The sequence below is a fragment of the Pleurodeles waltl genome, chromosome 1_2 (genome assembly GCF_031143425.1).
Source record: "Pleurodeles waltl isolate 20211129_DDA chromosome 1_2, aPleWal1.hap1.20221129, whole genome shotgun sequence".
NCBI classification, from domain to species: Eukaryota; Metazoa; Chordata; class Amphibia; order Caudata; family Salamandridae; genus Pleurodeles; species Pleurodeles waltl.
The window spans coordinates 402,274,493-402,300,013 of NC_090437.1; the positions used below are offsets into that span (position 1 = coordinate 402,274,493).

At 42.1% G+C, this 25,521-nt stretch overlaps 1 protein-coding gene across 7 annotated transcripts in view; it reads right to left on the bottom strand.

Annotated features, from left to right (window-relative positions):
- The window catches only part of LOC138300566 (uncharacterized), a 960,785-nt gene that overhangs the window by 291,207 nt on the left and 644,057 nt on the right, over positions 1–25,521 (bottom strand). For all 7 annotated transcript variants that reach the window (XM_069240117.1, XM_069240136.1, XM_069240146.1 and 4 more), the window contains one exon: positions 1,501–1,623. In XM_069240117.1, coding sequence (XP_069096218.1) covers positions 1,501–1,623 — 123 coding nt within the window. The remainder of the gene's footprint in view (positions 1–1,500; positions 1,624–25,521) is intronic.

Consider the following 25,521-nt stretch of genomic DNA (forward strand, 5'->3'; position numbering starts at 1 on the left):
TTAGTACATGATGCATGTCTGTTTGAAGTTTACCATCCGTGTTATACGTCAGGATGTGGATTAATAGTTGTGTGACAGATATGCTTGTTTCAAACTAATGTTGTAGTACTAATCTGCGTGCATTCTGATAGTTGGCCCACGGAACGTGTGCTGTAATTATGTTGTGTCTGGAAGTTTTATTGACTAATAGCTTAGGGGGAAATGTGAGCGGATATTGGACCGATTATATTTTGCTATTGATATAAGGCACGAGAGCGCTATTGGGTGAAGGTGTAGACTCGCTTATTGCAGCCTTACATTGGGATAATGTGTACCCGGCAAATAATGTTGGTCATAGCTGGATACTGGTGCAGGTGTTGAGTATCACGCCAGACGGGTTCTGATATGTCACTTCTGGGCTTTTAGCACAATTACTACTAGTATTAATGGGCACTGATATTAGTACCCAATGAGGGGCTCAATGTAACTTGAATTAGTTACAGCCATTTTTGTTTGACAAAATTAAAGCGCCTCTAATTTTGCCTTTGAACTTCTCTGTTGTTGCTGCTTTGGGCAAATGCTCTTTATATCCCACTAGCAGCCACTCTATTGCAAGCACGCGGCTCTAGCACCCTTAGGAGCCACACTATTAAATGCATGCTCTACCATTGTTTGCATTTCCAGTTCATCAGTTGTTTTCATCAGCTGTTCAAAGGCGACTCAATCTGCCAGCTTTCCATTCCCCTCCAAAGGATGACCAGCAGCAGGATTGCTCCGTGCATCAGCTCAGATATTGTCATACTAAGCCGACACCACTCGATGGAGTGGCCATTGAATCATATATGGCTTCTCCTGAGGTGGCTATCACGAGGGCGCGTTTCTGTGAGGGATTATTTTGCGGTGCTGAACAGGTGGGAACCTCTGCTTGTTAGAGTTTGAGTGGGAGTGAGCTGCTAAATATACTGTAGGAGACGACCTGTAAACACTGTTCTGTGGTTGTGGTGTGTGAAGAACGATGATATGGGAAGGTAAACGTCTAAATCATGGTTCAGATTAGGGAACTCTTGGGGAATCCCACCGGTCCAGGCTTGCCTGGCCAGTGGTGGGTGATGCTGAATTTGAAGGAATATCCTAGTGGTCACTGTTCTTGTGGTTTCACTGTCCTGTCGGGCACACCATAAAATAAATCATCACTTAATATGCTTAATACCATATTTGACCTGGATATATTGAATTACACTGTAGCATTTGTATAGCACATCGCACCACAGGTGCTGCGTAGAAGGCCTACATGGGTGATCACTTAAGTAGTCCATACTGGTTCCGTCACCACGTTTAATATCAGGAGTAAATTAATTCATGAATAAACAATAATACATCTTATGTGCATTATGAGTATGTATATACAACTATTAAACTGAATTGAAGATCTGTAAAGATAAAACTATTGAACGGAATTGAAGATCTGATAAGAACCACATTGACTGGCATATCAAACCAATGAAGTAACACATACTGTACCTTGATCTCCTTGGCTATCCGTGGGTTTTATTTCATAATTTCCTTTTGTTTTTGCTTTTGCTCGTCTCCTAGCAGCCAGAGGCTTCTTGAAAGCGGACGACGTAATTATTACCTGCTTTATTCCTACAAAACATAGTCCAAAATAATATTACTTTATATACCTAGGGGAAGCAATTAGTAAATTATGAAGCAGCGTTATTGGTAACGAGAACCAACAGGTAAAATATGTTCCTTGTATAAAATGACTGTAATATATTTCGTTCTTTTTCATTATTCATTAGGGCATTATATGATATACAAAATAGAAGACGTTAAAAATATTGGAAAGTGCAGCATGCGTCAATAAAAATACAAACAAGTACATCAAGCAATAAAGAAAAATCCATAGAATAATACGCTATAGGTTTGACTGGTCATGACTTTGACACCGAACCTCTTGACGGGTTCCAAATGCGCTTTAATCTGGTACTGTGCCTGGCAATATGAAGAATTGGCATTTCAAGTGAACAAATATTTAAAAAATGTTGCCACCACGTTTTGTGATTAGGAGCTCTGGTTAATTGCCATTGCCGGGCCAAAACTAGCCTGACCAAGGAAATGCCGAAAAAGTAGATCTCTGCTACTGCAGGTGAGATCCGAGGGGAGTGCTGTAGTATTATCGACTTGTGGCCCCATCTGCAATCAGTACGAACCACGCCATTCAATTTCTGAAAGCAGCATATATGTGAACCGCACCTTCTCCATCAACTCCACATTGGAAGCATTGCCTGTTCTGCCTTTTCTTCATTTTATTTAGTCAATGCGGGGAATATATACAAATCGTCCAGAAACTTAAAATGATGAGCCTTGACTCAGGAACCATTCCGGACTGTTATTGCCAGGCTGGTACTGTTTTCAATTTTCTTAGGTGTCACTTTAACCCCCAAAGAGGCACTCACTTTCGCAGCCCTGTGTCGAAATAAATTGTCTCCCCCTTCGATTTCGGCTGCCAGAATTACTTTATAGGATAAAATTATATTCCTTTTATGAGTTAAAGCCATAAGGAACTCAAGGAATATATTCTGCACACAGTTAATCTCGTTTCCCAATAAATCTGAAAAAAAACTGTTAAAGCTAGAGAAACCTAAAAAAGTTCTGATAGGGAAGAGATAGCTGCTGTTGTAATGCCTCAAAAGAAAGCAAAGTGGCATCCTCAAACAACTATCCTAACGTGTAAAGTTCAATCTCCCCACAAAAACTAAGCTCACTCTGATGAATAGATAATTGGAAATTCTGGTTGAACTCCAAAAGCGGATATTGATCATAAGGTGCCATACAAGGGCATACGTTATTTAAATACTCCCAAATTTGGTGATAGACCGGTCAGTCTTAAACCTTGGGCCTGATTCACAACGGTAAACTTAGAAAAAAAGTCTAAGTTTAGACCAAAATTCTAAGTTTAGACCTATAGTCTAACTTTACTAGTAGTAAAGTTACACTTTTGGTCTAAGTTTAGACTTCTGGTCTAAACCTAGATCAAAAGTCTAACTTTACTAGTGGCCTTATTAATAGCCAGCCACCAAAAATTGCTCCACCCGTAGAAATTCAATCCCATCCCCTTTCCAACCATGACCTCATCACTGCCAACAGACCCACTGGCCAAATACCCAAAATCCCTTTTTCCTCTTTAAACCAAGATTGGCCCAGCTCCGTCAAAACAGCTAGTATTTTAATGAATAAGCCCCATATGGTCTCAGTTCCCCTTTCAAAAGGAACCGCCCCATGGAATAACTCAGTAACTAATCCGGGAGATGGCAACCCCACTTGGGAGCACCCGCAAACAGAACACCAGAAGAGTGACAAGATCAGGGGTCTGCCAGATCCAAAAGTGCTCCATTTACCACCAGAATCATGTCATTATGTGCTCGTTATATCGAATGTTCCTGAACTCAAACCTCATTCCACTGAATCTTTTACCGAACTTAAAAACAAGGTCATCCATTGGTTGCACGTGAATGCGGGGTTTGCTTTTTCCATGACACCCTCAATACTGATGGTGAGAAGGGTAGGGTGGGTGGGTTCCCTAGCGAAGATCGGTTCAGGGGACTGCATAGTTATCAACTTCAATTCTCCTGACCTTGTCCAACGGCTCTTTTTAAACGCTAATAGACCTTATCCTATAACTGAAAAAGCCTCCCTTTGCAGGTTACAAGTGTTTTATCCACCTCCCATGCCAGCTTGGAGTAGACAACTGCCAACGTTATACGGGGCTCCCCCGGCTATCCACACACAGTCTATCCCTGCACTTGGCCCTAGATGCCCTTCGTCATCTCTTTCTGAGACAGACTGACTAGGAGATGACCTTTCAGAAGTGGCTCCGAGCAATGGTGAGGCTGAGGACATTCACCCTACTGCCCTCAGCATCTCTAACTCTGTTGCCCCTTCGACCTTGGCAGATCCTGTTAATCAGGGATCACCCACAAGCACCACAAGCCAAGCCAGCGAGGAATGTATTCCGTACCTGTCAACTGTTCCACACATTCTGGGGTCCACCCGTATGGCCAACCTACCAAATTTAAACATAGCTGGGGTCACATCCAGCGAGGTTTACAAGGCACATAGCGAGAAAGCCACTGGTCCTAATATACCTGAGGGAAATAGCATGGTTCCTAGCAGTTCCTCCCCCTGTAGGAAATATCCTCAGAATAAAGCAGGGTCCATAAAAACAGAGGATCTCGATAAGGTACTCAGCTGGAATATAGCAGGGTTGGAAAGCAAATTACAAAACCCAGGATGGGGCAATCTTATTGATGATCACCTGATCTGCCTCTTCCAAGAAACGTGGGCATTAGAACCCAAATATAGACTAGGCTTTAAAAGCTATTGGGTTCCAGCATGCAAGTCATCTTCTGGGAGACCATCGGGAGGGCTGCTTGTGTGGATCAATACTTCTCTTAGGTGCAAGATAGAAGAAATAGATACGCGTTGCCCTGACTTGCAAGTCCTATTAATAATGATTTCTGAAGAGAGACCTTTACTTTTAATTAATATCTATAACAGGAATGTGAGCCCCCACCCTGATTCTGATGTCCGGTCCATTTTGGACAGTTTTCTTAAAAACAATCCCTCCTTCTTTGTTTTGATTGGAGGGGATTTTAATGTCACTTTCGAACCTAATCCTCTAGTCCAAGGAATATGTAAAGAAGAGGATGCCCATTGGGGCATCCCTCAGCTAGTCTCCAACAAAAGACCAAGGCTGAATAAATCTGCGCGCTTACTGGCCGACATCACACTAGCCCATGGCCTCCGAGCCTGCAACGGTCGCTCGCGCTCGGATGTAAATTTGCAAGCTACCTTTAGGCGCGGAGGGCTCAGCAGTCGTATTGATTATATATTTCTTGACATCCGACTGTGGAGCCACATGTTCGATATGAGGGTCCAAAAGCAAATTGAGAGCGATCATGACCCGTTGATCTTATCGACCAGAGGACTTTTTCCTTCATTTAATGTGCCCTACTCTAAGATCCATGCCTCCCAGCTGGCCCTAACTAATAACAGATGCAACCTAAAATGGGAATCTGTTATTTCTTCCCCAAAACACCTGGCATCTATTTACAACCTGCTTGCCAACCAGATGGAGTGTATGATCCGGCTAAACGAGAATGGGGAGGGTGACAGAGTCTTAGCAGCCCACACTGATTTGTTTCAATCTTTAAAGCATCTTTTTACAAAAAAGATTCTTAATAATCCTAACAAAAAGCACTGCGCTCCTTGGTTTGACAATTGTTGCAGAGAAGCACAACTATCTCTCCTGGAAGCAATAAAAGAAGGCCATGTTGGGCTGTTAAGAACAGCCAGAAAGGTTTATAAGAAGGAATGTTCTAAGGCACGCAGAAGCTGGGAAGAGGCCAGATGGGTTATTATTCTGGAGACTGCTAAATCCAATAACACATCTAGGTTCTGGAAACTAATAACTGATGACTGTAGTAATTCCCCTGCCGCACCTGGCTCCTCAATTCTCTCAGCATCATGGGTAGAGCACTTTGGGCAACTATACGAAGGGCCATCAGAAGCATCTCTGTGTGCCCCTGATGCCTCAATAAACCAAGAGACCACCCTGATCACATTCTCTCCAACCGAAACAAGAGCAGCAATAGACTCATTGAAATGGGGAAAGGCCCCTGGCCCAGATAAGATTCCAGGCGATCTATACAAATCAAGACCAGATATATGGGCACCATATCTCAACCTTATCTGCAATGCAATTGCAGCAGGGGCCCCCGCTCCACCCACTTGGAAAAGGGCTGAAATAGTACCCATTTTTAAAAAAGGAAATCCGAATATCCCTGCCAATTATCGTCCGTTTAGTCTCCTTGATAACTCCCAAAAAATCTATGCAAAGCATCTTCTGCTCCATCTTGAGGAATGGATTATGGAGTCTGAAGCTCTTTCTGACCTACAAGCAGGATTTAGACCTGCAGTGAGTACAGTTGACCAAGCCCTAAGATTCATGTCAATAAAATGGAAGAATGTTGACCTGGGGAGGGGTAATCTCTATGTGGTCTTCATAGACCTCAGAGCCGCATTTGATTTGATCCCCAGGAACCTTCTATGGTCAACATTATCAAATATGGGAGTGCCATCTGGTCTCCTGAAACTCATTGCTCAACTGCATGAAAATACTTTCGCTCAAATTAGATGTGGCCAGGGGGGCGAGTTGACTGACCCCGTAGCTATTAAAAAAGGAGTTAGACAGGGATGTGTCCTGGCACCCACTCTTTTTTTGCTATATATCAATAATTGCATCCACTACTTAGAGAACTGTATAAATGATTCACCTAAATTGGTTGGGAAAAAAATCCCGTGTCTGCTATATGCAGATGATACAATTTTGATATCCAAATCGCCAATGGGAATCCAAAACCTGATCAACCAATTCTGTGTTTTTTGTAGTGACTATGGTCTGGATGTAAACATTAAGAAAACAAAACTTATGATATATAGTACCTCCAAGAAACGATCGCGCGTTAGCATAGAAATGAACTCGATTCCATTGGAGAAAGTAGAAGAGTCTGACTATTTGGGTTTCAGACTATCGACCACAGGCAAATGGAAGGCAGCCATTGACAAAGGGGCTCTCATTATAAGCCAGAGAGGTGGGGCCCTTGTCCGTAGATCGAGAAAGGCTCTGAGTCCCCCCTTGAACATACTTGCGGAGATTTACAATGTCCAAATCAGAGTAGCGGCCCTTTATGGAGCGGAACTTTGGGGGTCCCACAAAAACCTCGATACTCTGCAAACCAAGGAAAATCATTTCCTTAGACAGATTGCCCGGTTAGGTATGGGCTCACCAATGACCCCTCTAAGGCTTGACCTAGGTTTAAACAGTATTAAAACCATAGCGGCCCTAAGGCCTCTCTCCTATTGGATTCGTTTATGGAAATCTGTTGAACTCAAACCATATAGGCTGGGTATAAGAGAGCTCATAGCCGCCCCCCAGGCACTGGAGAAAATTCCATGGCTGAAGGAGATGAAATCTGCCTGGGTCAAAATAGGTTTTCCTTGCTACTGGAAATATCCGGATCAAATCCCCGATAATGCAAGGAAACTTGTCACAAAAAGATATTGGGAGAAAGTTAATGAAGACTCCTTGCACCAAAAGGGGGCGGGCAGGCTAACAATGGAATTTCTCCAATTCAAGCACGAGCCCTGGGCTGAGAACTTCTTGAACCTTCCCATGCCTCCGTACGCCCGTGCTTTATATCGCCAACTAAGATATGGTACACTGCCTATTAATGGTTTTACGGCTCACTGGTCATCTAACATTGTTTCAAATGATAGATGTATCTCTCGCCAAAATTTCAAAGAAACAATAGCGCATATACTATTTTTCTGCCCTTTGTATAAGAGTCCCAGAGGGAGGTGGATCATTCCCCTCTGCAAAAATATGTCATTACAGGATAGAGCAAACGCCACCAGAATCTGTACATATGACTCATCCTCCTTGGTAGCTATTACAGTTACCAAATATTTATCGGAGGCCTGGTACATCCGGCGTAGGCTTATTGTATCAAAGGGCATGTGAGCCATCCTGACAATAGTCGACAGAAGGAGTCTCAACTGTTATTTTCTAGTAGTATCAGTAGGAATTTTTAGTAGGAACTTGTTGCCCTCTATATGAACAATAGAGATTGTATAAGCTTATAGAGCCTTTTTTTTTTGCTGAAATCTGATAGGCTTCTTGTTAAAGTACATTATATCTAAATGGGAACTCTATTTGTTTTTTCGATTGACGAGGGCCAGGTCTTACGGGAAAATAACTGCACACATTAGTATGTTAGACAGAATTTTATATCCTAGCTTTTATCTTTTTTCTCTTAACATTTTTAGCCATGTCTTATTTATTGTACTTTTTATCTACGATCAAATACTTAGTCCTGTTGATTTTATTGTTATACTGTCCTGATTATTACAGTTTTTTATATTGCTATTACGTTTTTTTTAACAAATATTATTTATCATGTATGAGTGTTATCTTTGTTACTCTAAATGGTCTAGATCTCTAGACCGAATGAACTCAAATTAAAATAAATAGTAGTAAAGTTAGACTCTTGGTCTAAGTTTACGTTTGTGAATCAGGTTCTTAGTCTGCTTGAAGTAAACTGTATAGATAATGCCTGTGTGGTGTTTAAAATCTGACCCCGGGGGAGATAGTCCGAACATATTGATCCCAATAAAAGACACTCTGCTACAGGTTCAAATAGCAGGCACACACATTCTGCCTTTACCCCGAGGCAGTTGGAGATACTGTATCTTGCAACTCTGCTTTTTAAAGCTTCATATGAACCGTTGTCAAAGTGATTGAATTTTATTAAAAAAGCTTTTAGGGAGATATAATGGTATTCATCTAAATACATGCAAATATCAGGGTAAAATAATCATTTTAATTTAATAAGATTGCAACTCACAATAAGCCCCACATGTTGTTGAATTCATTTGTTGAAAGTCTCAGAGTGAGAAAACAGGGCTGATTGCAGAGGCCCCCCTAACTTTGTGCCCCATATTTCACTTTTTGTCGGTGCTTTCCTGATTCTGATGGTGCCCTGCGTACTGCTAACCAGTCCCAGGGCCTGCGCTCTGTGTAAAATGAGTATGCACATTAGGCCAATTATAATTGGCTATGCTAACCTACCCATAAGTCCCTAGTATATGGTAGGGCATGTAGGTTTAGGGACCCCAGCATAGGTAGTGCACCCATAGGTTGCTGAGGTTCCTGGTGTCTTTTTAAAGGCTGACCTGCCTTGCTGGTTGCTTCTAAACTAAAGTTATATGCAAACTTGGCTAAACTTAGTCCTAAACTACTTTATTTTTACATACGTCACCCCTAAGTTGTGCCCTATGTGCCCCTTGGGTTGGGTGTTATGTAATTATAAGCAGGGATGTTATAAAATGTTTTATAAGCCCTGGTGAGGTAAAATAGCCAAATCTGTTTTTCCCTCACTGTAGTGAATGGCCTCCATAGCCTAAAATGGGAAAACATAATTTTAATTAACAAAGTCCCCTTAAGTGCCAGATACCTTGAGTTTGGTATCAAATTAATTGTTAAAATAAATCCCACAACTTCCAATTCTTGGATTTAATATAACTAGTTCAGGTAAAGAGTTTTAAAACTCTGCCTGAAAGTTGCCAACTTCAGCTCTGTAGTGCCCTTCTCTGATTGGCCAGCCTCTACCTTAAGGTATCTGGCACTTAAGGGGACTTTGTTAATTAAAATAAAGTCTCCTCATTTTAGCCTATGGAGGCCATTCACCACAGTAAGGGAAAAACTAATTTGGCTATTTTACCTCACAAGGACTTATAAAACAAAGTTATAAGGTCCCTGCTTATTGTTTCATGGCACCCAACCCTAGGGGCACATAAGGCATACATTAGGGGAGAATTATATGTAAAAATAAGGTAGTTTAAGACTTTAGAAGTACTTTTAATTCCAAAGTCGAATTTGCAAATGACTTTAGTTTAAAAGCAGCCATTAAGGCAGGCCTGCCTTTAAAATGCCACTCGGCACCTCAGCAGTGCACCTATGGGTGTGCTACCTATGCTGGGGTCCCTAAACCTACATGCCCCATTATATACTAGGGACTTATGGGTAGGTTGACATAGCCAATTATATTTAGCCCAAGTTACATACTCATTTTACACAGAGCACAGACCCTGTGATTGGTCAGCAGTACCCAAGGCACCATCAGAGTCAGGAAAACACCAGTAAAAAGTGAAAAATGGGGGCAAAAAGTTAGGGGGCCTCTGCAATCAGAATTTTTTCCCACATTTCTCAATTCGGGTTTCTTGATGTTGCCTTTCTTATGCTTCCACAAACACTTTAGTCAGTTTTATTTTTCTTACATGTAGGTATAAATCAATTCTTGTCGTACAAAATCCATATGTGCAGCTGGGCAAAAGTTTAAAGTAAAAGTTCTTTAATGATGGCATTTCTGTGTCAAATAACTCTGTACTAGAGGGATTAATTATACTTAATTCTTAAATTTCTGTATTTATCTGTTTCACCTTTGTCTCCCTCTTGTCCATGCTCCATGCTCCTGGCTGTTCTTTTTCTTTGTCCTCTTCTACCCCTTCTTGTCTTTTTAAGTTTTTGCCTTACATCCAGTCTCTTTCCTTCCCTTTCAGATATTCAATGTTTCCACTTTGCTGTTGCTGCTGAAGTGAGAAGTCCATCTTGTTTAACAATGCTGAATCTTTGTCTTTTGAAGTCATGCTGTAGGTCCTTTCTTCACTCATATCAGTATCTGCTAGTGCCAATTCACTGCTTAAAACTGTTCTTTTTGCAATGTCTAATTTTTCTCTGTCTTACATTTTTGTACTTCCTTGCAAATGTGAAATTTCCTTCCTTGTTCATAATCCTCTTTGTCTCTTGAACATTTGAATTGTTTTCTGCTTTTTACAACTTCTTCATGTGTTTTTATTTTTTTCTTCATTTCAGCTTGTATCTTCTTTTGTCCTCCAGTTAATTGTAGTTGCTTTTATTCCTTTTCTAACTCTTGCAGCTGGGTTTTTTATTATGTAAGGCTATTTCCGTATGTTTACATAAAATTTCAAGCAATCCCAATGATGATTTCAAAATGTGCCCTCCCCTCCCCCCATCCCTGCAGCAGCTCATTGCTTGTGTCTCTGTGGCTTGGCATTAATGTGATCTGTAATCATACTTTTTCAAACTAAAAACTTCCCCACTTTTAAATGTAGGGTAGGAATTGGTTAATCGCACTGAGCACAGTTGAGTATTAAACCGTGAAAAAGGACTGTGAAAGTATCTGTGAGCAAGGTCCAGAATGGACCAAAACACGTCAGATTTCTTGTACTTCTGCGCAGATGTGTCATTGAAAGGAATAAAGTATTTCACCATAACAGTACATCTCAACAGTAGTTGTGTAGAGCAATGTGAAGGGCAATGTATATATATACAGACACACACATATATATATATATATATATATATATATACATATATATAAAGATATCTATATATATGTATATATCTATATATATATGTATATATATTTATATACATATATTAAAAAAACAAAAGTTACAGTGATGTTATAGTTCGGATCTGAATTTGCATGCACAATCCGCAGAAATTCAGCTGTTATAGCTAAAGATATTTCAAGTAACTATAGCTCGGACCCTAAGGTAACTATAACTCATGCCCCCACATTACACCGTTTTCTCATTAATAATTCTATTGCAAATGTTGCAGTGATAATATCAATGATGGCATAGAATATGTGGGATAATTAGCTGTGCATGAAGAGACCGTGGGTTATAGTTACCTTAGGGCACAAGTTATAGTTCTTAAAATAACTCTAACCGTAACAGCTGAATTTCTATGGTTTTGTGTGTGTTCGCCTGCCCCCCCCCCTTGTTTAAGGGCCATGCCCTGGGGAGGTGGTGGTCCCCGGGGCCGTTATTAATGCCCATGGGTGTGGTGGTCCCTGGGGCCATCAAGGGGCAATGAGGGGGGTCCGCGCAGCTCCCCTCTTATTTAATGAACAAGCCCCAGGGAGGTGGTGGTCCCTGGGGCTCTTTGGAGTGCATGGAGGGGGATGAGAGTCAAACTAGTTTTGAAAAAGTTGTGAAGATTCATCAAACGGCACCAAAGTTATTGGCAAAACAAAAACAGTTTTTCCTATGGAAATTAAGTCCTACCTATAACTACCTACTGGTGACCGCCAGTAAGTAATATATCTCGGAGTATGTGTGTGTGTGTGTGTGTATATATATATATATATATATATATATATATAGATATATATATAGATATATTATACATATATACTTTATGTATAATATATATATATATATATATATATATATAGATATATTATACATATATACTTTATATATATACATATATATATATATATATATATATATATATAAGGTTACAGGGACGTTACAGTTAGAAAACTGAATTTAAAAAAAATTAAATGCACTTAAAACAACAAAGGTTAAAGGGAAGTTATAGTTAGGTTCACATTTTACTCACACAAAAACACAGAAATTCAACAGTTATAGTTATGGGTAGCGCACGTAACTAGAACTTGTACCCTAAGGTAACTATAACTCGCTCCCTCACCATCCGCTGCTAATTACCCAATATATTACATCATGCATGAGATCTTTGATAACATCATTCATAATATCGATGTAACATTCGTAGTAAAATTATGGAAGAAAAAACTGTACATGGGGGGGAGTACAAGTTATAGTTACCTGAAGACATGAGTTATAGATGCTTGTGCTAACCATAACTATAACTGCTGAATTTCTATGGCTTTGTGCAAGCAAAATGTGAGCTTAACTATAACTTCCCTGCAACCTTTAGTTGTTTAAGTGAATATATATATGTATTATCCAACACTAAATGTCCCCCTAAACGGGGTACCCCCAACCTTTCGCAAGGAAGACCAGCTGCCAAGGGAGCAGACTTGGCTGAAGAACTCAGTTAGACAAGAGGTACTCCAAAGAGGATCAGTTTATTTGCAGATCACTACAGATGTGTTTCGGTCAAAGCTTTGAACTCATAATTTCATATCTTTATATATATATATATATATATATATATATATATATATATATATATATATATATATATATATATATATATATATGTAGATATATATATATATATATATATATATATATATATATATATATGTAGATATATATATATGTATATATATAGATTGTCGAGTTGGCCCTCATTGTACTAATAAGGCTGCAGGATTGGGACAGCAGCATCACCTGAATTGTGGGGAACTGAGTTCGATCCCACACCATCGACAACTGTCTGCCCAATCCGTTTGCGGCCATCTAGCAGTCCCTCACCTTTGCCCAAGAGCAGGGGTGATTTGTGGCAGCTGAGTGCATGACATTGTGACCTTTCTGGGAAATCGTGGTAGATCAGATCTTATCCCTTTCTCCCAGTTACACTTGTCTTACACATGCAAAGACAAACAGAAGCAGAAAATGGTTCAATACATTTTATTGAATCAGCTGTGTTCTAGATAAAAAGACATGGACTACAATAATGAGGATGATAAAACATACTAAAAACAGAATGGTGAGAAGAAAAGTGAAACACAAGAAAAGTCCCATCATACTGTCACTATGTGAGATGTGTGATTCCTACCTATGCCATTACTGTTCTAGGTTGGAGCATAGCAGGATAAGCTCTAATCCTCCGTTCAGGAAGACATCATCCCCCATACCGGAGTATGGTAGAAGTGAAGAAGCCTATTGTCTACTGGGACACCTTCCCCAGATAGGCAGGGGAACCGGCAGTCTCAACAAGCAGCTGTAGTGAAGTCAAACAGCATGCAGTGGCAGTCATCGGGTTGGCACCTCCCTCTAACATGCAGGAGGCAGAGATGTTTTGTGATAAAACAGCTAGTGTTCTGAGAAAACTGTCTCCCCATGTAAAAATATGTATGTTTCTATGAAACATTAGCGATGCAATGTACCACTTTGTGCCAGGAACCCTATCTTGTTGCAGCCTTAAGCAAAACACAGAGTGAAAGAATGTCAGGATAATAAATGTAAATGCATTCCTAGGTGAAAGAACAGCAAGATAGAGAAAAATAAAACATTGCAACATCGTTTCCCAAAGAAAGAAATGGAATAAAATAAAATGTAACTGGGCTAAAGGGCACAAACAGCAGGCAATTTGCTAAAATAGAGTGCTCAAAAACACAACTAAATGGCTTCACTACAATTTCTATTCACTTAAAAAAACAAAGATTACAGGGACATTATAGCTAGGTTCTGAATTTACTTGCACAAAACCTCAAAAATTCAGGAGTTATGGTTACCTCACGTAACGATAACTTGCGCCCTTATGTAACCATAACTCGTGCCCCGGCCAGGCACAGTTTTCTAATTAATAATTTGACTGCTAATGTTATATTGATATTTTCAACAATGTTATAAAAGATGCCATGAGTGCTGTAGTATCTGGAGTAGTTAGCAGTGCATGGCAAGGGGCACAGAAATTCAGCAGTTATAGTCATGGTTATCTCAAGTAACTATAACTCTCACTCTTATATAACTACTACTGCTAAATTCCCATGGTTTTATGGTTTTCATAACCTATCTATAATGTCACTATAACCTTTGTTTTTTAAAGTACATTTCTATGGTTTTTTACTTAGATTTCTTAACTTTAATGCTGTGTAACCTTTGTTTTTTTTTGTGAATTGCTATGCTTTTTTTTACGTTAAGTAATTTTAATTACTTTACGCTATTCAAACCACTGCTGCACATGGCCGTGCGCAGTGGAGGTTGGCTACAGGGCCTTCCCCTTATACACACCCAGCTCCATGCCATGCTAGGCCTTTGGTCATTCGCGGCGAGGGTAAGCCGCAGGGTACTTGATACCTTAAGCGACTAAAAAGATGGGTAGGCTGAGTAAAAAGATGTGGAAAGGGGATGCTGTACTTATGCAGAAGTCTCTCTTTTTAAATATTTTTAGCCTCTTTAAAAATAGATTATGCATCAAACAACTAAAAATCCATTCCTCACCTCGCATTTTTAACCGACTGGTTTCATACCTGCATTAACATCTCAATGCTTATTTACTTCAGCCTGCTACTCAGGAAAATATTTAAATTCAACAGCTCCTATTTCAAAATGTTAGTGCTTCCATTTACTAGAACTCTGTAGTGACACTGCACTTGATCACTAAGGGGTTAAATGACAGACTGCTGCTGTGTTGAAGTACTTGCTTTACTTTGCATGTCAGAAGTCCTTATTCACAAAGGTAAGTTGCACTTTTAAGCATGTTTACACTTTGTAGTGCGTTTGCTACCTTCAGTACTCATAAACTCAGACTGTAAACTTACTACAAAGTGTACATTACATGTCACCAACCCCAGAGTAATGCAATTGGCTTACTCTTGTTTTGAAGGGAGAGGTATCTCCCTAAAGCCTACTCTGACTCACCATAAACCACCTGTTTTTCCTCCCTAGTCCTATATCATTTAATATAAATTTTGTCTCCTTTCTGACCATCTCCCATGTGTCCCTCCCACTTTTACTGCTAAAATCTATGCTTACATGTGTGGAGGCTCCACAGTTGGGACAGAGAACTCCATACATAAATGTAAAGTTAAAACTTACAGTTTGTAGTATGTTTGTCAGTACTACAAATCGTACTACAAAATGTGCTTTGTGAATCAGTCCAAGAATGTTTTACTGAAATGGAAGAGAGCAACATTTGAGAAGTCATTGAATATGGGTCCCCAGACTGTAGCTTTCTAGAACACTAACCATGATGTCCATGACAGAAGGAACACCCTCCATGTGTTCATTTATTGCAGTATCCTGTGTAGGAAATTATTTTCAATTTTCCAACTTTGATTTTAATAGGATAGCGTTCAGATGTGCCACACCTTTGGCATGAATACAGAATATTAACGCTCAAGTTTTTAATTAAAACACTGGGGAGCACTGGGACTTTGACAGGCTGCAGCGGCTGTTGGAAGTATATGTTTTACTCAGAATATGAGACTTCATTTTCACATGCCTGAGGAAGCTAATGTAAAGTTATGGAAAATGTGCTCTCCTTTTAGCTTCTTGAGCATCTTTCATAACCTTCATGAGAAAATCAAGAGAGAAAACACTTTTCTCTCAATCCCAGCAGAGGGTCAGCATTTTATACAGGGTTAATTCACCTGAGAACTCACAGAAATTCTTAATATCAGTAAAACACCAACACAAAATGATATATATTGTGACTTAAACTTAAAATCTATTATAATGCTCTATATGCGTTCCTTTTTGTAACCCTTGTGAGGAAAGTGGTGTATTATATGGTGTGGCTGTCAGACCTCACTGTGTAACAGACTCAATATGCCACCTTAGGTCCAGTCAGGCTCGTTTGTAAAACCTGTTGCTCAACCCTCGGTAGTTGTGCCTTTGAATAATTAGGCTCAATCAAATGAGAAAGTGCAAAGCATTTAGAAGTACGAAAGACAACCAAATATGAAAGTCACACAACATATATGAAAGCGACCACCAATTAGTAAAAAGAGATCTTATTTTTATGAATGTTTGGACACCAAAATGAACAAAATCTACAGGAGGGTTGCAGAGATATAGATTTTCAAGTAAAATGAAAATCACTGCATTTCACTCCAATTCTTGAGAAGCATAAGTAAGTGCTGTGATTAGCGGAAGCTTGGAAGATGTAACACGTTTATAAAGTTATGTTTAGGTACTCTGTTCCACTTTGGGTGACCAACTCCAGCAGGAAGCAAGTTTAGGGGGGCAGAGAGGAATTGTAGAACAGTTATCTTGCCACCAAAGAAGTCCCAAGACCAATTCCAAGCTCTATGGACGATTCACCATAGACATCAATGGGGTGGTCCTAATGAATGGGATACAGGATGATGAAGATGCTAAGGATGCTAAGGATGCTGTGTGTCAAGGTGGTCTTCCTGGAGGTTTTCTTCAGTCCAAGCACATTGGTGATCAGTGGCAAATAGGCGATTGAAGCCTCTGACTAGCCAGGCAGGCTTCTTCAGGTTGTTGTGGCCCTGAAGTTGGAAACAGGAAATCAGCCAACTGACTTTGTCTGGAGCGTGGGAATGACTTTTCTTTGAGCCAGGCACCACAGGCTTAGTCCTCTCTTTGCTACCCCAAGAATCAGCCTTTGTTGCAGCTTCTTTCGCTGGGTCTAGGGAACAGCAGAGCAGTCTTTCTTCAGTCCTCTTACCAGTCCAGATGTTATCTGAGGTCTGGGTGCCTTATTCAGGCCCAGAAAGTACAGTTGAGGGATGCAGCAGTTATTAGCTCTTGGAGTTTTTAAATGTGCAATTTAGGGTGCCAAATATTTTGAATATGAATGGATTTTATGATCTGTTTTAGCTGTAACCGATAAATTATTAACAATGTGCTTAAATTAAATACAACATTTAGAAATTTGTGTGTTTCAGTTGTGCCACATTATCAATGATACCATTTCTATTAATATGGTTGCTGTTCTGAAGTTCTTTCCATCTTACTCCTGCTTATTCCTCCTCCCAATCAACGTCCCCCATGTGCCTTCTCTCCTCACAGTCTTTGCACAGCAATCAGAGCACAGGACACTGTGAAGTAACAATTTTTTCCAGCAAGTGTATGTATTGTGAATGAAACTTTGATCATGTTCTGAAAGTCAAGGTCCTTCTGCCGTAGCTTCCTGATGTAGCCTGGTATCTGGGTTAATATTGTGAAAATGTTTCCTATTATGTTGTACACCTCCAGACAGCAACTATGTGGAAGTTGCTGAAGCCTTACCTAAAGATAGGCTAGTGTTTTTTGCTTTATTTTTATGTGTCAAACTCTGATTGATCTGAAATGTCTTATTAATAGCCATGCCACTGTCAGTCTGCAGATTTTGCATTTAAAAAACCTATGGTTTTGGGCCATGCCGGATGACGTCCCTTTTCCTCCCAAGACTTTGTCGATGTGTTCAGAGATTTTTAATTTTATCTAGGTATTTGCCATTTCTTTTATGATTTTGCTGTTTATTTGGTACTTAGAATTATTATTTCTGATTGTGTTTTCTGTATTTATGTCATTTAAAATTTATTCTGTAGCACCTGATTTTTGAGCTTTTGTAATATAATCCTTTAACTTTTTCCCTGACCTGGATCTCAGTTATTGCATTGCCCCAGTTAATTATTTTATCACTCTGCTAATTGATATTGGGCCTGATGTTGAGGAGGGTGTTCTTTATCGCAGGTGGCAAAGTGGAACTACTGAAGGTATATTTTGGGGTGATTTGAATTTTGGGGTGTATTACAATTAGAGGTTTGGGGTTCTGCTTCTACAATTTTGATAGCAGAGGATGGTTGCAAAGAGTGCCTCCTCTTTTATTGGGGTCCCCTACTGTTGAATCACAATTTACCAAATGTTGTCAGGTCCATAATACCCAGCCTGAGGGAGAAAGGAGCTTTTAGAATTCTGCCAACACTTCCAGCAGTGGAGACTCCTAAGAAGTAACTTGCTGAGCATTCCTGGACGATTTGGAGTATAAGTATGAATATGGTGAATTGATTTTGTGCGTACACTTTGTAGTATGAGGTTGTAAGATTGATTCATGTTGTTTGTGTGAGTTGTTTGGCTATTCAATGATTAATGTAGGCATCAAATGGTGGATTGATTACCACTGTGATGATCTATTATTGATACGGGCTTTAGTTTGGCAACTGTATTCCCTAGAATCTAAGATCTTGATATATATATTTATTTTGCTTGTCTGTATGTAGTGGTGTGTAGTCTGAGGTGCCGGATGCACGTGCATAGGGATTCTGAACTAACAAGTTTTTCCTTTTCAGATTGTGTGCTTGTTAGACCTGGCATCCTTGGCGTACTCCTCCCCAACTTTTTGCCTGTACTTCCTAGGTTGTTGCTATGTGCTGGACTCTGTTTTTGCTGTTTTTGTTACTCTAGGCACTTTACCACTGCTGACCATTTCTAAAGTGCAAGCACTCCCTATGTGAACTTGTTAGACTTTTTATCCTTCGAGTGGTCTCCCTTAACTTTTTGCCTCTGTTCCCCATGTGCTGGACTCTTTTTTTGCTGTTTTTGTTACTCTGGGCACTTTACCACTGCTAACCAGTGCTAAAGTGCAAGTGCTCCTGTACAAAATGTGTATGTAATTGGCTTATCCATGATTGGCATATTTGGTTCACTAGTAAGTCACTAGTAAAGTGCACTAGAGGTGCCAGGGCCTGTAAATCAAATGCTACTAGTGGGCCTGCAGCACTGGTTGTGCCCCCCACATAAGTAGCTCTGTAATCATGTCTCAGACCTGCCACTGCAGTGTCTCTGTGTGCAGTTTTAATTATAAATTCGACTTGGCTAGTGTACCCACTTGCCAGGCCTAAACCTTCCCTTTTCTTACATGTCAGACACCCCTAAGCTAGGCCCTAGGTAGCCCCAAGGGCAGGGTGCAGTGTATGGTAAAGGTAGGACATATAGTAATGTGTTTTATATGTCCTGACAGTGAAATACTTCTAAATTTGTTTTTCACTGTTGCAAGGCCTGTCCCTCTCATAGGTTAACATGGGGGCTACCTTTAAATCTGATTAAAGTGTAGATTCTCTTTGGGAGTGGATGGACATGTGGAGTTTCCTATTTTTCTAAACTGGTGTTATGTCATTTTGTAGTGTTTTCATTAAGTTACTGTGTGTGTTGGTACAAATACTTTACACCTAGCACTCTGAAGTTAAGTCTACTGCTCTGCCAAGCTACCAAGGGGGTAAGAAGGGGTTAGTTGAGGGTGATTCTCTTTTATCCTGACTAGAGTGAGGGTCCTTGCTTGAACAGGGGGTAACCTGACTGTCAACCAAAGACCCCATTTCTAACAGAACTCATATGTGTAATTGGATTTTCCATGATTGGCATATTTGGTTCACTAGTACGTCCCTCGTAAAGTGCCCTAGAGGTACCTAGAACCTGTAAATCAAATGCTACTAGTGGGCCTCCAGCCCTGACGGTGCCACCCACATGAGTAGCTCTATACGCATGGCTCAGACCTGCTACTGCAGTGTCTGTGTGTGTAATTTTAAACTGTCAATTTGACTTGGCAAGTGTGCCCACTTGCCAGGCTCAAACCTTCCCTTTTTATACATGTAAGGCACCGCTAGGTAGCCCCTTGGGCAGGGTGCAGTATATGTTAAATGTGGGACATGTACTGATATGTTTTACATATCCTAACAGGAAGATACTGCCAAATTTGTTTTTCACTGCTGCAAGGCCTATGTCTCACATAGGTTAACATGGGGGCTGCTTTTAAATAACCTTAAGTGCTGTTTCCCTTTGAGAGCAGACAGAGATCTGGAGTTTGGGATCTCTGAACTCACAACTTAAAAATACATCTTTTATTGAAGTTGGTTTTTAGATTGTCAGTTTAAAAATGCCACTTTTCAAAAGTGGTAATTGTTTTGCCTAAACCATTCTGTGACTCTGCCTGTTTGTGGAGACCCTGTCTGGGTCAAACTGACAGTTGGGCTGTTTGTGAATCTCCTCTAGACAGTGAGGAAGCTACACCCTAGAAGGGATCTAGGGTGTAGCCTGCATAATCTGATGAGCCATCTGGGCTATAGTAGAGGGAGGAGTGATCACTTACACCTGAATGGGCTGTGCCTGCCCTCACACAATGTAGTCTCCAACCCCCTGCTGTGTGTCTGGGGCCTGGGCCGGGCAAGGCAGGAATCTGTACACAACAGAGACTTTTCTTTTCAGTTGTTCAAATTCAAAGGCAGAAAGGGGTATAAGTAGTGAAGAATCCCTGTCAAGGAGAAGAGCTGAGGAGAAGTGCTGCCCCTGCCTGTGACTGAGTTTGTTGGGCTATGCTGCACTTGCTGCTTCTGCCTGTGAAAGGGGACAAAGACTGGACTTTGTGGTATATTCCTACTTGAGAAGAATCTCCAAGGGCTTGGACTGAGCTTGCCTCCTGTCTTTGAAGCCTCAGGGGCAGCAAAGGCGTCACCAACCAGTCTCTGAGCATGATGTGGACTCTAGCTTGCTGGCCCCTGAGAGTGAATCTCTGGTAAAATCCTGTGAAACGGCTGTGAGAAGGTAGCCTTTTTCTAGCATTGCTACTCCCACTTTTAGCCTGTTTGTGAGTATATGTCAGTGTGTTTTTACTGTCTCACTGGGATCCTGCTAGCCAGGACCCCAGTGCTCAAAGTGAAAACCCTATTTGTCAGTGTGTTTTACTTGTCGCACTGGGATCCTGCTAGCCACATGTTAGACCTGACATGCCTTAGGGTGGTCACCCCTAACTTTTTGCCTGCCTCCCTCCACTTTTTGGACTCTGTTTTGCTGGCTTTTAGACTCTGCGCACTTTACCACTACTAACCAGTGCTAAAGTGCATATGCTCTCTCCATTTAAACATGGTAACTTTGGATCATACCCAATTGGACTCTTTAATATACTTATAAGCCCCTAGTAATGTGCACTGTAGGTGCCTAGGGCCTGTAAATTAAATGGTACTAGTGGGCCTGCAGCACTGGTTGTGCCACCCACTCAAGTAGCCCCTTTCCTTGTCCCAGGCCTGCCAGGGCAATGCCTGTGTTTGCAGTTTCACTGCCACTTCGACTTGGCATTTAAACGTACTTGCCAATCCTAAAGCTCCCCTTTTTCTACACATAAGTCACCTCTAGTGTGTGCCCTAGGTAACCCCTAGAGCAGGGTGCTGTGTGGGTAAAAGGCAGGACATGTACCTGTGTAGTTTACATGTCCTGGTAGTGTAAAACTCCTAAATTCGTTTGTACACTACTGTGAGGCCTGCTCCCTTCATAGGCTAACATTGGGGCTGCCCTCATACATTGTTGAAGTGGCAGCTGCTGATCTGAAGGAAGTTGGAAGGTCATATTTAGTATGGCCAGAATGGTAATACAAAATCCTGCTGACTGGTGAAGTTGGATTTAATATTACTATTTTAGAAATGCCACTTTTAGAAAGTGAGCATTTCTCTGCACTTAAATCTTTCTGTGTCTTACAATCCACATCTGGCTGGGTTTAGTTGACAGCTCCTTGTGCATTCACTGAGACACACCCCAGACACAGGGTACTCAGACTCACTTGCATACATCTGCATTTTTAATGGGTCTTTCTGGGCTGGGAGGGTGGAGGGCCTGCTCTGACACAAAGGACTGCCACACCCCCTACTGGGACCCTGGCAGACAGGATTGAACTGAAAGGGGACCTGGTGCACTTCTAAACCACTCTTTGAAGTCTCCCCCACTTCAAAGGCACATTTGGGTATAAAACAGGGCCTCTGCCATACCACCTCAGACACTTGCTGGAGAAGAATCCTGAACCAGAAACTACATCCTGCCAAGAAGAACTGCCTGGCTGCTCAAAGGATTCACTTGTCTGCTTTCTACAAAGGACTGCTGCCCTGCTGTTGGCCTGCTGCCTTGCTGAACTCTTGTCTGGCTGTAAAAGTGCTCTCCAAGGGCTTGGATAGAGCTTGCCTCCTGTTCCCTGAAGTCTCAGGACCAAAAAGATTTCTCTTTTTCATTTGGACTCTTCGTGCGCCGAAAATTTTGACGCACAGCTTGCTCTGCGGTGAGAAAATCGCCGCACACCAACGCTGATCGACGCGACGCCTCCGGGGCGACCGGCCTCGCAAAGACAACGCCGCCCGACTTCCAGAGGGGAAATCGACACGACGCCTGCCGTGAGAACGAAAATTCCACGCACAGCCTCCCGGAACGACACGCAGCCGGAAAACAAGCCGAAGAATCCACGCACATACCACGTGACATCTGGGAATCCCGCAAACCACAGAAAGAGACTGTCCGCGGGCCGGAAAACGACGCACAACTTCCCCGCGTGAAAAATAACGACGCAAGTCCGTGTGTGCAGGGGAGAAATCGACGCACACACCATTTTTCCAAGTAACTCTTCTTCTGTGGCCCTTTGTGGAGATTTTCCACTGTAAACCAGGTACTTTGTGCTTGAAAGAGACTTTGTTTGCTTTTTAAAGACTTAAGACACTTAGGCCCTCATTCTGACCTTGGCGGTCGGCGGAGAGGCGGCGGTCGGACCGCGAACAGACCGGCGGTATTAAAAATGGCATTCTGACCGCGGCGGTTACCGCCGCGACCGACCGCCACTTCCCCACTCCGACAGCCACGGCGGTCATGACCGAGGGGCTGGAGTCTGCGCACTCCGGTCCGGCGGTCGACCCAAGACCGCCAACGGTATCATGACCCTGCTTACCGCCGCGGTTTCTGGCGTTCGGGACCCGCCATGCGAACCATGGCGGTAGGCACTATCGGGGCCAGGGAATTCCTTCACTGGCACTGATAGGGGTCTCCCCCACCCCCCACTGCCCCCCCGAGTCCTCCCCCCACACCCTCCACCCCCCTGCCACCCCCCAGAGGTGGTACGAACCCCCTCCCCACCCCACCCCGACATGCACATACACGCACCCCGACATGCACACACCCCCAACATGCACATATACACACCCCCTACACACACACATACACAACGGGGACACATACCCGCACACATACATGCCGACATGCGCACCCGCCGAACTACACACATTGCCCATAGGCACAGCAGCACTCCCCGCCCGCATGCACGCACTCACACACCCCCTCTACACACTCACACGCACACCCCCATGCACGCACACATCACACAACACCCCCCCACCCCCTCCCCTCACGGACGATCACCTTACCTTGTGCGTTGGTCCTCCGGGAGGTGACAGGAGCCATGGGGAGGTGACCGCCAACAGAAGACCGCCAACAGAAGACCGCCACACAGAAATGTGGGTCGTAATTCTGTGGGCGGTGTTCTGCTGGCGTGGCGGTGGAGGTTGACCAGTCTCCACTTTCCAGCCGACCGCCAGTGTGGCTGCTGGCGGTTTTCCGGCGGAACGCTCCCAGCGGTCAGAATGCGCACAGCGGCATACCGCCGCGGTCGGCGGTCTTCACCGCGGCGGTAACTCGGCAGTCTCGCGAAAAGACCGCCAAGGTCAGAATGAGGGCCTTAATATCACTTTTCAGTGATATCTCTACAATTTCACATTGCATCTTCATTTGTTTTGACCTACAATTATCCAGATAAATATTCTATATTTTTCCAAACACTGTGTGGTGTATTTTTGTGGTGCTATATGGTGTTATTGTATGATTTATTGCACAAATACTTTACACATTGCCTTCTAAGCCTGACTGCTTGTGCCAAGCTACCAGAGGGTGGGCACAGGATAATTTTGGATTGTGTGTGACTTACCCTGACTAGAGTGAGGGTTCTTGCTTGGAAAGAGGGTAAACTGACTGCCAACCAAAAACCCCATTTCTAACATATAATCAATTGTAGTGCTAACTGGCACATTATGGTAGGAAGCTGCATGTGGACAAACACCCAGGAAGTGCCTGTTTAAAGCACAAAAACGTAGGTGTTCCAGATCTCCCGTAGTTTTTTAGGTAGTTTAGCTTGCTTGTCCCATTTCCCACTTCCCTAATGTGGGATGTTCCAAGTTGCAAACGGTTCTTCCAAGAAGTAGTCGTTTTCCAATGGAATCAGCAGGTGCATGTTAAAGTCACGCTTTAATTCGAAGTTTGCAAGGATTCCTACATTAGTAGCCTTGTTAATTCCTCTCCCAGTAGTTTTCCGCCATTGATCTTGTCACGTAGGTGGAGGTACACATGGGTTAGAACAAGTTGTAAGTCATTAATATAATTTCTTATGTCCACTCTAAGTGATAGTATGGCATGTGCTGAAGTTATTTTTGTTTCCAGTATCTTGGCTGCATAAATGCTCTTTGTTGAAGTATATATTGCAAATCGACCTTTTGAATGACCAAAGTTAACACTCCTTGTAGCTGGGAGATGGTGGAGTTTAAATCTTGGTAGATGGAAAGGCTGTTCTAGCCAGGTCTCTCGTAAGAATATAGTAGCAAACGTTTCAAAGTATTAGATTAACTGAGAATCTCCTGTTTTGCTTCCAAAGCCATTGATGTTCCATGAGCATAATCATGATGTCTTTATCTTTCCAAGTCAAGCATTGTTGCTCTGGATGTTTAGTGCTCTGGATAGCCAGCCCCAGTTGTCAGATGTTGAGGATATTGAAGTGCCATTCCTGGCTTTACTTACCCTCCAGCCATTTCCCATCCCCTTAGATACTGGAGATGTACTGTGAGCCCCTCTAAGTACCAATAGAGTCCGCATCTTGGTGAACCTTGGGCTGCAACCTAGCTGCTCACTGAGTTTTGGAAGCAGAGGTTCTGGGTAAGCTATTTCCCAGAAGGGCATCACTTTAATCCCGCAGGCCTTTAAGTGTGCATACTTGTCAGGATCCTTTTTGTTATTCCAGGCGAAGTCTAGGTTGCCATTGTTACCTCATTCTCTGAGAGAAGCTTATGTTCTTTAATTTCAATTGCTTCCAAGTCACAGGACTTTAAATCTGCAAGTCTAGCAATTGTTGTTAGTAGTCTCATAATATTTCCTCTTTTGAGGATGTCCCCCCAGCCTCTGGATTTGTACTTTGGGATGAACAAGGTGATACTGGTTCCTGACTTCATCTGTAAATCATTAAATCTGTTGGCTTGATGTACCTGGGCTTCTGCTTCCAGTGGACTCAGTACCCCAGTCTGCACAGCTTCCAAAGTATTTCTGGTCACTGGATTTGTCAATGGGCGTTCCCCCGTGCAACTACTGTCCCCTCCTGAGTTAAGCTTGATGTTTGATCCTTCTGCCTGTTATTGTCCCTATCCATTGGGCCCTCCCCTAATACTTCAGAGTTTGTTCCAGGCTGGCTAAGAGTAGTCTGCATGCCAGCCACTGTTCTTTCAGTGGTTCTTTCCTCTACTTGCTGTCTTGTCTCCTATGCCACAGGGCCAGGATAAAATAATGTTTTTTATGTCAGTCGCCCTTTTCCTGCCCTTCCTCTTCTGTTTCTGGCATTGTTTTGAGGAGCAAACTACTGCTGGTCCTGCTCCATCCTTCAGT